General features: G+C 53.9%; 1 protein-coding gene across 2 annotated transcripts in view; it reads right to left on the bottom strand.

Annotated features, from left to right (window-relative positions):
• Positions 1-12,666, bottom strand: part of JAG1 (jagged 1) — a 44,417-nt gene that overhangs the window by 30,265 nt on the left and 1,486 nt on the right. For both annotated transcript variants that reach the window (XM_027560299.1, XM_027560300.1), the window contains exon 3: positions 4,237-4,288. In XM_027560299.1, the coding sequence (XP_027416100.1) occupies positions 4,237-4,288 (52 nt within the window). The remainder of the gene's footprint in view (positions 1-4,236; positions 4,289-12,666) is intronic.

Genomic DNA, 12,666 nt, shown 5'->3' with positions numbered 1-12,666 from the left:
TCACCTTTGCCCAGAGGGTAGATGGGAAAATCATTCACCCCAGTTTACCAACAGGTGGACTGAAGGTTTTTTCCAACCAAGTCAAGTTCCTTAAAGACTGCCTAGACTCAGCCGGGGCCAAAGCGGCTCCAGAAAGAGGCAGTGGTCCCTGCCCTGAGGTCACGCATCATCTAGTAGGGTAAGAGACAAATACAAAAACAGCTCCAAACTCAAGTGTCCAGAGCTCAGAGCAGGGTTGTGAGAAGGAAGCGAGGCCCCAAGTCAGCACCCAGCCTGGTCCTGTGTTTATTTTCTTAAACCTGCTAGTACCAACCCTGGAAGCCTTGTCAAATCTAAGGCCGCCTTGGAGCGACCGTTAGGGCCTGCGTGCAGTGTCTCTGTGATTCTTACCCACCCACACCCCTGTTTTTCTAGGCCCAGGGCCTGTGCTCATTTGCAAGGCTGGGCAAATGCCACGGGTGACCAGGACACGGGTCTCCTGGGTGGCCTCGGCCACCCTCCACCTCAAACAGCACCCAGTCCACACCCTCTGGGCGCTTACATTTGGGCAGGACAAGCCTTGGACAAGCCCGCATACCTGCAGACCTACACCCCAGCACGCATGAAGCACCTGCAGAGAACGCTTTCCTAACCTGAGTTTTGCAAATAAACACGGGCCAAAGAATGACAAAAATGTCCCTCTATTAACTGTGTGTTTGCTCTGCTGGTTCAATTAAAAAGTGGAGTGAGCTATTACCATGTGACGATGAGATCTTAATAAAGGAATTACTTAAACACACTGGCCCTGGCTCCGAGGCCTCCCCTCCACTCAGGCAGGTAACAACAAACAGTTCAGACGGCAGTCCAGAGTAATCCGAAAGGCACAGGCTGCCGTGTCAGTGCTCTGGTATGCTTTCTGTTTCCGGAAGATGTTGTGGGACATCATGTTGGAATCCTCAATGGGGCGAACAGGGCTGTACAGCTGCCCTCATACCTGCATGACGGATTCTCCCTAAGGGCTGAGAGGGAGCCTAGTGTGTCTGTGACACACTCCTGGCATCCGGGTTACAGAGAGCATGTCTACTGACTGCTTCTTCTAAGCTCCTGCCACCTGAATCATTCTTCCTATCAGCTCAGGGCACTACCAGTGTTTCTGGGCGAGTTCAGTTGGCAGTCCAGCTTTAAGACTGGAAGGGGGACTTCCCTGGCGGTCCAGTGGTTAAGAATCCACATTCTAATGAAGGGGACGCTGGTTCGATTTCTGGTCTGGGAACTAAGATCCCACAGGCCTTGCAGCACAGCCAAAGATAACAATGATAATAAATAGTAATAAAGAGAGTAGAAGGGGATGTTAGCAGGCCTTCCTGCAATTGTGAACTGCGTGAAGATGGAAGGCAAAGTACCCGCAACAGTTCTGCAGGCCAAGGAGGAGGGCATGAGAGGCGAGTATGAGCAGAACCCTGGAACCACGCCAACCACAAACCTAGATGGCAACCTTGGCCAAGAAGGCTAAGTAAGATATAAGGAAAACCTGGTCTAAGGATGCCAACTCGTGCTTACATACCTATTGATCAGAGTGATAAAAAGAAATCATTTGCTCTGGGAAACAGTAAAATCTACACCCTTAGATAGCTCAGTCCTGAGAGGTAACAGCAATGACCTTGAGGGCAGATGACAGCAAGGCCATCCTATACTTCCTGACACATGTGTATCTCCTGGGCTTCGAGTGGGCCGGGCTCTGCTCCTGAGGGTTCACTGCAGAGCTGCTGTGAGAAGGAATTCTCAGTTCCAAAGCTCAGGGCTCTGCCTCTAAATCTGAAGCCTTGTTTGGTCCCTAAAGCGCAGCCAACTCCATTTGGGTTACTACACATCTTCAGGTTCTGCCCTCATGGAGGACAGTCCCCTTGGGAGGCATAGAGTGTGAAGGGAGTAAAAAGCAAAAGTCTCCAGGGAGAGGGAACAGCACGTGCTTGAGGCAGGAGAGAATGTGATGCATTCTGGTGACTGGTGGGGTACGATTATATGTGACAGACGACAGTGTGGCATGTGAGATGGAGCAGACAGGGAGACAAAGCCGGGCTGTGAGAGGGGCTTTGGGGCCACACAGATGTCCCAAGGACAACAGGAAGCTGCCAAATGGCTCTTAGAAAGGTGACACTCAAACGTTACACTTTGAAAAGATGAAGATGGCAGGAGAACACAGAAAGCACCAGAAGCGGACCAGGGCAGATAGAGGTCCATTAATTCAGCCGTTACTATAGGAGTTCAGGCATGAGCAGAAGGTGGCGCAGACCAGGACTGCAGTGAGACGCCAGTGAGGTGCTGGACACAAGACTTTCAGGACTCGGAGGTGGATTAGAGGCCAATGCGGAGAGAGGGCGGTACATAGGGAGTGCCGCCCAGACTCCTGGATTATGGTCCTGGGCGTTCAAACGCTGCTGCCAGTCACCCATCGAGGGCCCTAGGCAAGCTCCGCTTTGGGAAGGGAAGATGACACATTGGGTTCTGAACGTGCTATAATTCAGGATACCTTAGAAGCACTGCGAAGGGAAGCTGGAAAAGCAAGTGGGTAAGCCACTCCCAGCAAACCCCAGCCCCTCCTCATTGGGTTAACAAGGTGAGCTCAGTGCCCTGCAGGGGACACCCTGCGACTTGGAGGCAACCCTTCACTGTAGGAGTAAAGGTCTGAAAGGCCTTTATCCCCACCCCAACATTTTGATGCACTTCCATGGTTTTACCTCCCAGCAAGGACGAGAGGCTCCAGAACCCCCAAATGGAGCAGACAACCCTGGGCAGCTCTGGGCGGGCCCCCGCTTCCGGGGAAGAGCCCCCTGACCTGTGGGTTGATGGGAGGCCTCAGAAGGGCCCTGCAGATGCTCGGGGCTCTCTGCACACCCCGGCAGGTATCCTGATCCGGCTCTCACCAGGAGCCAGCAGGAACCTCAAGGATGCTCGCTCCACCAGCCTGTGTCAACATTGACACCGGGAGAGCTGAGGAGCCTATCCCTGCCCCACCCCCGTCACCCCAATGCTTAGTGACCACTGCAATCAGGTCCCTGTGACATAACACTCACCCAAACCCCAACACATGGCAGGGGAGGGAGCAGAACCAACAGGTGCCCACAACCCTGCCTGGCACCAGCCACAACCCAGGCTGGGCACAGACTCCCCTCCCCCCACCCCCACCGCAGGACAGGGCATCACCCGGGGACGGGACAGACGACAGATCTCGACTCAGATGCTAAAGGGAGGGGGTGACCCAAACAGCCTGCAGCCTCTGGTAACTGGCTCAGCAGCAACCAGGTGGGCCCAGGCAGCCCAGTGAGACAGGGCTGGCCCTATGGTGCCCCTTCTGATGTTCACCGATCCCAGAGTCAGGAAGAAAAAGTAAGGTGAGAAGAGAGGGAAATGTTACCAGCAGCAACACTCCAAGGGTCAGGGTCAGAGGATGAGCCCCGCGGAGGGAGAGGTCAGAGACAGCGGGCTGATGAGCCCCTCCTCTTGTGCAGAATCGGATTTCAGCATGAACCAAGATTCCCCATGACAACCACCCAGATCCTGCTGGCAAAAGGGGTACTAACAGAATCAGCCAGGGAGGGGAGGCGTAGTTTGAAGGTACAATTCAGGAGCAGAGGCCCTGTTCTAGCCAGACAGCTGCCATTCCCACTCGCATCCTCCAGGGCTCCCCCAGCCCCTGCGCCCACCCGCCCGCCCACCCCCAGAGGGCAGCCCGTGCTGAGAATAGGGTCAGCTTTCAGAAGGGGACAAGGCCAGCGTGGTGGCCGCGAGGCACTGGAGCCAGCTTCAACGAAAGGACTGTCATGCCCAGTGTGGGAAACAGACCACTCAGGCCTCACCTGCTCACCAAGTGAAATTCAAGGTCGGTCTTTCGAGCCCAGAGCCACCTCTGGGGCTTTATCTTTCTGATGAGAGATTAAACACTCACTTAAAATTTAAATGGACTTTTTAAAAGTCACTACTTTGATCCTTTCACAGTCTACAAGGTTTTAGAGTTGTAAAACCATTAAGATCTCTATCCTAAAGATAATCTAAGGCCTGTATTCAGGGGCTGAGTTAACTAGAAATCTGTTCTGGCCACTTAATATTCCAAGGGAACATTCTAGGGGAAGGGATGGAAAAAGACTCCATGGAGAGGTTCAGGATGGGGAGTGGGTGGGTACAGAGGAGCTCTGACAGGCCCGGGGACTTGCGGTGTGCTTCCAGACTCACAGCTTGAGCCCGTGGTTTGATACTTACGGACAGTGTCATTGCTGGAATCCCACGCCTCCACGAGCAAAGTGTAGGACCTCTGAAACACAGATAAACAACAGCTCAGTATTCAGAAACCGGGGTCAGCTCGCAAAGGTCAGGCTTTCTCGGCCTGCCTGCACGCTCTGCCAAACAAAACCGTGCGCCAAGACGGGACCCATCTTCGCCGTGAAGCGAGGTCCTGGGTGTTCAGACCCAGACCAGCTCCCCACCCACCCCCAGCGCCCACCCCAAGTTGACAGAAGACGCAGCGCTCCCTGTCGTCCACAGGCAGGTCGCCCCAAGTTCCGAGCAGGAAATGCCCCCTCCCGATTTGTGCACACTCGGCGGGTGGTTTCCCCAGACGTCCCAGCCCCTGAGCCTGTGGCCTGAGAAAGCTGCACAAAGAACTGATTCTCAGCTAAGCTACCAGGTATCTGGGCTGGGGAGTGGGGGTGCTCGTCCACTGAGGAGGGCTGCGGACTGCTGTTTCACTCCGGGCCTTGCTGGGGAGGCCCCCGGGGGCCCCCTTTCCTTTTCAGAACCCTTTGAAAGCCCTGTCTATGTGAGACCATCTCGGCTCCCACAAGTATCAGGTGACTCTAGGAAGCAGGAGGGGTGGGTAGGTGCAAAAAGACTCTGAAGACAAAGGCAGCAACCTAACTTAGGGGTGCACAGTGCTGGGGGTGGGGGTGCGGTGCTGGTAGAAGATAGGAAAGAAAGTATAAAAGGAAGAAAGAGCTGCACTCCATGGTTATATTTATTGATAAACTTTATCTGTCAATAAGATCTAACATTCCAGGAATAATCAGAGTCCACTAACCAAACAAATTCCCTGGATACTGGCGGGATGCCAGCCATTCTACTGAAGGCACCTTTTATCTTACAGCTTATCTCAGAATTCCACCTCTCCCCTCAAAATCCAAGCCATTAGCAAATTCCCACTTTTACTCAAATCTTCATTTGTAACTTAGGATGAGGTCAGTCTCACAAAACACCAGGCTTTCAAGAAAGCGTCTGCTGTCTTCGTGATGGGAAATATGTCCAGGAGGGGGTGGAATGGGACAGGCGGGCACATGAACATTTCTCTGCACCCCTGCCTTTCACTGTCCAACACCAGTATGCTGGGAAGAGCAGCGTATATCGATCAAACACTGCGCCACAAGAAGGTAACTACAAGGTGAAGGCAAAAACAGAAGGGGGGAGGAAGAAATTTTAAAAAAAAGGAGCTTCATTCATAACTCAAGGCAAGCTTACTGCTCACACAGCAACCCAGCAGGTCTTTGAATATAAAAGTATCTTGTGATAGACCCTGCCTTGGAATTCAGCCGAAATATGTTTCATACTCAAAGCAGAGTAGGATTCCATTTCGTTCACTGATAACTGTGGGAAAATGCTCTGAGAAGCAAGCAGAACCAGGCAAGCCGGGGCATATACCCAGCCCTCTCCTGCAACCAGCCAGAGGTCCAAATTCACTGCTGTCATTGTTGATATTTTATTAGCGAAAGTTACACCTTATTTACTGCCTCTGCGTTTCCTACGATTTCCTACAAATTACAGGACCCCTCCCTGAGAACAGCAAGAAGTGAAGTTTCTCTACAGACGTGAGATGAGAGCCAGGTCCAAACGAGGCCACACGTGGGGCTGATGCTGGATAACGAAGCCCTTCACTTACAGGTCACGACGAGACCCACCTCTCCACTTGCACATATTGCTGCAATTTATCCTCTGATTAAACGCACCAACACGTGGAGTTCTGACAGACTTGCACCAGCACTAAACACGTAATGCCCACAAGCCCCACGCAAGGAAGGGCCTCTGGGATCAGCTGGCGTGACAGCAGCAACTGCTTAATGCTCAAGGGAGGGGGCGGCATCGTTCTCACACAAGGTCCTAGGAGGCCAGGCTGCCTTCAGACTCATCCTCCCAGAACTGGGAGACCTCAGAAGCCGCTGGCCAACTCGCCCCGCCTTGAGGGGAAGGAAGGCCTGCATCTGGGTCTTCCCACGAACCGCCTTCTAGGAAACAGACGTGGGCTGGGGGCTGCAGCATTGGCGGTCTTGGACGGTCTCACTCCCAGGCTTCAGAGCAGGGACCACAGGTCTAAGACTCACCTCCCAGGGCAGGAGGACTCCTCCCCACCCAACCTTCAGGGCAAAGAATCCTCTCGGAGGCCCCTATTAGGGGGCACTCTCATCCCCCACTCCGTCCCCACACTATAGATCAGCAATCGAGATCATTTGGCAATGATTATTAGTTGCCAGGGAGCTTTAACTTTTCCCAGGCCCATGCTTGACCTCTGTGCATCCCAGAAGGTACATCCAGACTCCAGGGTCCAGACCACGCATGCTCACCTTATGCTGTCAAGGCCAGGTACCAGGTCCCAAATCGGCATTCCACTACAATCACATCACATCCAAGTGGCCACTGCCAACCTAACCCCAAGGGAGGCCGAATCCCAAGGCCCTCCTCACAGCGTGGCATGGGGGGCAGGTGAGATGACTGGCAGGTGTTCCAACTTACTAATAAGTTCATACAAACACCCCCACCCCCAAAGAAACACAAAAGAAAACTGCACACACCTGGATTTTTCTTGGTTTCAAGCTATAAGAATAGGATTCTTATATAAAGCTACCTGGCATTCACCTATTTTTCCTTTTTATCCCCAGAAAAACAGCCAGGGGGCAAAGCAGGAGGGATGGGCAGGATCAGGCCTTCAGTTTGGGCTCACAGAGTGAATGGCTCTGCCCCTCCCCAGCTCCAGGGAACCTGGCAACCCGGGAGGTGGGTCTCCATTCTGTGCAGCAGGAAGGGGTAATGGTCAGCTTTCAGAAGGCCCTTTGGAGAGGATGCCCTGGGATTCTACTTCGAGGAGGGTCCTGGCCTCAAAGCGCCCCCGTGCCTGCCCCGTCCCTGGCACCTGGGCTGCGGGAGGCCTGAGTTCCGCACCCATCCTGCCTGCGGGGGTTACCTTGGCACCGGGCAGAGTGGCCAGCACTTAATTGCCACATTAAGAAGGGGGGATGTGAGAAACAAGGTGATTGTGCTGAGAGCTGGGAGCTTCCTTTTCCTGGCAACAGTGGCAGCCAAACCAAGCCCTGAGAAGTGGCGGCTTCCCCTCCTGCAAAGCTGACAGACACAGACAGCCCACCCTGCAAACAGCACGCGTGCAGCGTCCAGAGGCCCTGGTGGGTGGCGGGGGCACGCCCTGGAGCGCCCAGCGTGCCCGGGGGGCCACTGTATGCAGTCATCGCCCCGGTCAGGCTGGGGCCCTGGGCTCTGCTGACTCGACGGTCGCGTCCTGTGGCTGGCCCTGTATCTGCACTATTTGTGAGGCGGCGGCATTATTCCCTGTAATCCTTGTTTCAGTCAATCCGGCCACACTATTGTCCTGCCTGCGTCTGGGTGGCCAGAGTAGAATATATTCCAGGCACAAACACATTACATAAAGGCTCCAGAAATGCCATGTGTGGGCACACACGTGCTCACCCCGACAACTCACGTGTGTGGCAGGGTTTGGGCAAAGTGAGGCACACAGCAGGGACGGCCACCCCATGGCGGCCCAGCTGAAACCTCAGTCATAGAAAGCAATTTAGTCTGCAGGGCTTGACATTTCAATAGAGTCTGATCTGGTTACAAAGGGTGATTTTCTCATGAAACTCCACCTCAAAGACTCACCAAGCGGGGCCCCAAAGCTCGGATCCAGATTGGAGACTCTCAATGAGATGCCCCCACCCCCTTTCCCATCATTACCCCTACCTGTTTGAAAAGCATCCCACTGATAATTAAATGCACCAGTTACAAAAGGGTGGCGAGGTTAATAGATAGAATACCGAGAAGCCAGCCAAGCACAACCGTCCGGTTCACACAGAGCAAGCCTGAACAAGATGCCTTTCTCCTCATTTACCAAAAGGGCAGAGAGACTGGGCTGAGCTGGTAGAGGACCCTGGACGTTTGACTATTTATGTAGCACTTTTAACCACTGGGACCCACGCTGTGGAACTGCCTCCCTGCACACACACTGCACCAGAGACAAATGTCTTTGGTGCCATAAAATCAAGGGCCACAGGGGAGGGATCAGAGACCAGTATGGGAGTCACAACACAGGCACTTACCCCCCCACCAAACCACCCCCCAGCAACTCCCCACCCCCCACCGGAGCCAAGATAGAAGCAGGACATTTCAGAATCCAGAAGCCTACTCCTCCTCCCCTACCATACTCCTCCTCCTCTAGAAAACCCAAGAATCATCACTTTCCATGTGTACTATTAAAAACATCTTCCTAAAGTTTAAAACTAGGTTAGCTGTGTTTGGGTCTAACTTTTTTTTTTTTTTAATGTATTTAAAGACTGGAGCAGCTTGGCACCTCACCTCGGCAGAGAGGGTAGAAACATGTCTCTAGAAGTTTACCAAGGGGAATTCTCAGGAATATTTGCCTTTACGGATTACCATGCTAATTGTATGCATGTCCAGAGATTATGCATTCTTACACGGTAACTAATCTTGAACGCTTGGCACTAGAACCAGGTTCTGGCCCTCCTACAATGGGCCAGCAGCTGCTCCGAATCCAGCCCAGGCCTCTGTATTCCTGTTTTCAGATCAGGACATGAAGACTCTGTTGCCTTGGCTTCGTTTTTTCCTGAATAACATTTTTCCTCCAAGCTAAACTTTACACATGCCTTCATCCAAAGGTCCGTTACAACCCTTTGCTGTATAGATTTTAGGCAGCGTTCAGATTTTTAGGCTGGCTTTCCAGGAGGCTGCGTGCTTTGCAAAGGGCTGCTGCCCCTCCTCCTCACCCATCCAACTTCCCTAAGTGCCTGCATGCCAAAAGCTCTACCAGTCTTGAGAAATGTTTGAAATCCCTGTAGAATGATGGGTGTGGAGTTGGTGGGTTGCAAACTCATGTAAGTACTGGAGATTTGAATAAGTTGCTAAGAAACAAGACAACAAGGAGAAGAACACACCGAGGCTACACCTGGAAGAGGAAAAAACTATGAGAAACCTAGTACCTTGCACAGGGAGTCCAAGCAGGGAGCAGCCATTGTGCAGACCCACAGCACCAAGCGAGCACAGCTCAATTTTCTCCCTGGCCAGGTTTTGCAATGTAGACATATCATTTCATCGCTTTAGTATGGGGGAGGTGTTTTAGGGCAAAGGGTGTTTTCCCCATACACAGAAAGTCCCTTGCTGTGAGCATGTGCGCACGTGAGCTGTTTGTGTGCACGCACACTGATCACGTGGGTGGCACATTCTGACTGCAGAAAGGGGCCAGGTCCAATGAGAACTCCATCCCTCCACTGGCTACCCAGGGACCAGGGACCTGGAAAGTGAGAGTCGCTCAGTCATGTCTGACTCTTTGAGACCCCATGGATGATACAGTCCCTGGAATTCTCCAGGCCAAAACACTGGAGTGGGTAGCCTTTCCCTTCACCAGGGGATCTTCCCATCCCAGGGATCGAACCCAGGTCTCCCGAATTGCAGGTAGATTGTTTACCAGGGAATTTACAAGGGAAGCCCCAGGGACGCGAAGGACAGCATAAAAGGCAAAGGCATGTCAGTTGCAGTCTGTAACTAACCTTATAGCATCTGATTTACCCAGTGTCAATGGCATTTAAATAAGAGGCAGAGAGGTGAGGTGCCTGAACTGCTTCTGACAAAGTTTCTCCAGATTCACTTCACTCTAGGGCCAGCAAAACAGCAGTAGAGCGAACTGGGGTTCCTAAAAAGCTTTTCAGGCTGGATAGTGGTAATTATACTAATGTATTTTTAATGAGCAGGCACTCCTGGGATTTAGTACTAATTTTGGAAAGTGCAACTTACCCATTTCAGTGATTTCTAAATGGTTATTCCCCAATCTTTTCCGTTGAGCCCAATTACCTTTGATAATGTATGGTCTTATCACTGGGTTCCCTGATTGGAGGATCGTAAATCAGGCTCATTGCTTCAAGTCAAGCCCCTTCCAGCAGCACCACTAGGGTAATCAGAGCCACTGAAGAAAACCACCACCAGGCTGGGGCAGTGGACCCAAGTGGGACATAATCAAGAGGGCAGACCCACACCACAGAGCTTCTCACAAGGGCACTGTGATTATACTTCACATCTGACGGAATCATTTCCTCCTCTCCCATTCCAGACCATGATCAGTTGTTTGATTTGGGTCATAATTCCAAACAAAAGACGTGAATTACACCACCTTCTAAAGTGACCTTCTTCTCTGCACTCTGAACCACCTCTCTGCCACTTTCAGCAAACCTGGGAGGACCCATGCAGATGGTAACTGTGGCTGCCTAAGGGTTAGAAGCTTTGGGGCCTGGAAGTTCAAGGTGTTTGTTTTAAAAAACCATATTCTCCTGAATTCTGTACCCAATTCAGCTATCACCTATTCAAGATAGCCCCTTTAAATAGACACACTCATTAATATTTAATTGGTAAGCTGATATGAAGCTGTGCAATCTACTTCGATACTTATCCAGCTACCTGAGTGCTTTCACTTCAGTTAACACTCACGCTGCAATCATTCTTGCACGTTACAGACGTTAGGGTTTCTCCAGCCACACTGGAGCAAACAACAGGGCACACCCCAAGTCCACACTCCCGTGGGAAGTCAGGCTTACATGGCACAGCAGCCCTTCTGGGGGTGATGGGGTGGGGACGTGTTTATGAGGGACACAGGCATTTGGCGCAGCTTCAAAAGAACCACGCTCGCAGTGCAGCCCCAGCTGTCTTCCCCATTCGAGAAAAGCCAAGAGTCTATTTCATGGTTGGTGACCCGTGGGGCCTGGAAACCACAGAAGAGCACCAGCGAATCAATCGGCTCCCTGCCCTCAGACACCACTTCCGCTCGTTCCCATCTAGGGCTCTCTGCCAAATGTCAAAAGGAGACAGACACACCTCTGGGTCGGCCTCCCCAGCCAGCCTGGGGAGCAAGACTCCTCGTGCTCATCCCAGCTGGTTCTCTGACCCTGCTCCCCACGAGGAGCCTCAGCCAGCCCTGAAGCTTTCCCACATCACTAATAGGATTCCTTTTATGGTCTTGTGAAAAGCGAGGGGCTCCACACAGATCCTGCCGGCGGTGGAGCCACCTGCGGGCCCCTTCCCCCTAACTCCAAACACACGGTCAAGGGCGAGGGCCGTCAGTCCTCACAGTAAACTTGGGTCCAGCCAGATTAAAACGTGGCCAACCTCTTTAGCTTAGAGTTCTCCCTAATAGGGGATTAACAAACAAGATAAACGCTCTGTAAAAATGAAATCCCGCAACAGGCCCAGTCCTCCGTTCTCAGCGAATCCCACAAACCATAGGGGTTTATAAGCCCCTTTTAATGGCACGTTTCTGATAACTGTCTTATCTCAGACAGGCAGAGGGCACTTTGTAGTGCCAGCTCCAGTCAGCGCGGGCCTCGAGAGCCGCCGGGGCTTCCCACACACTCCGAGGCCAGCTCCCTCCCCCCTCTCGCAGTCAGGATCCCAGCCCCAGCCCCGCCGTAGGAGGCGGCAGAGCGCGCCCCGTCCGAGCACGTGGCGGAGAGGACCCCGCGGGGCATCGAGCGCCCCCTCTCACCGCCCGCCCGCCCGGCGCAGGGCCGGCAAGCCCCGGTCCTGGCACCGAGTCACGCCTCCCGGGCGGCGGGAGTGGGCCAGAGGGCACCCACACGTCCCCCTCCCCTTCCTGCTGCGACCGCGCTCATCTCCTTCCTCCCATCTCGGGATGCTGCCGGGGCCCCGCCGGCAGACCCTGCCGCGGGGGGCCCGGGCCTGGAGCGGCTCTGGAGCCGGGGGTCTGTGTATTTGCTCCCGCAGGGCCTGCCTCAGGCGGGCCGCCCGTTCTAGGCTTCTGCGCGCCCCCCAAGTGCTCACGGGGGCCGCGCGCCTGCCGGACGAGGGCGCACCCCCGCCCTTCCCGGGGAAGTTTGCAAACACAGCTGTTCCAGAGCCCGGGAACCGCTGGAAGTGAGGCCACCAGAGCTACGCCGCGCGGGGGCGAGGGCAGGAAGGGAACTGCAGGGGGCGGAGGCTCCCGGGCCCGCGGCGCGGGCGAGAGCCCGGCCAGCCCGCGGCGCCGGCCCCCCCAGGCCCTAACCCGGCCCGGAGCGCGCCCCCGCACGCACCGAAATCTCCCGGGGAGCAGCGGGAAGCGGGCTCCCCACACCCTCCAGGAAGGACACGCCCGCCCTCCGGGCTGCTCACGGGAAACGGGAGGGTGCCAATTGGACGGCTTTGAGAGGCCAGAATTGTGCCCAGCCGCCTTCCACAGCGCATCAGGTTTAATTGGTTGAGCAAAGATCATCCATAATGACCTCCTGGCTCGGGCGGTTACTCTGGGGCCTCCAAGTTGCAAGTTTCAACCGGCCCTCCCGGGAGCCTTGCCTGACAATACCCTCTCGAGCCCCACTTTCCACTTTTTTTTTTTTTTTTTTGCGCGGAGCAAAAAGCATCCGG

The sequence above is a fragment of the Bos indicus x Bos taurus genome, chromosome 13, assembly GCF_003369695.1.
Source record: "Bos indicus x Bos taurus breed Angus x Brahman F1 hybrid chromosome 13, Bos_hybrid_MaternalHap_v2.0, whole genome shotgun sequence".
Lineage (NCBI taxonomy): Eukaryota > Metazoa > Chordata > Mammalia > Artiodactyla > Bovidae > Bos > Bos indicus x Bos taurus.
This window is presented reverse-complemented; position numbering and strand designations above follow the sequence as displayed.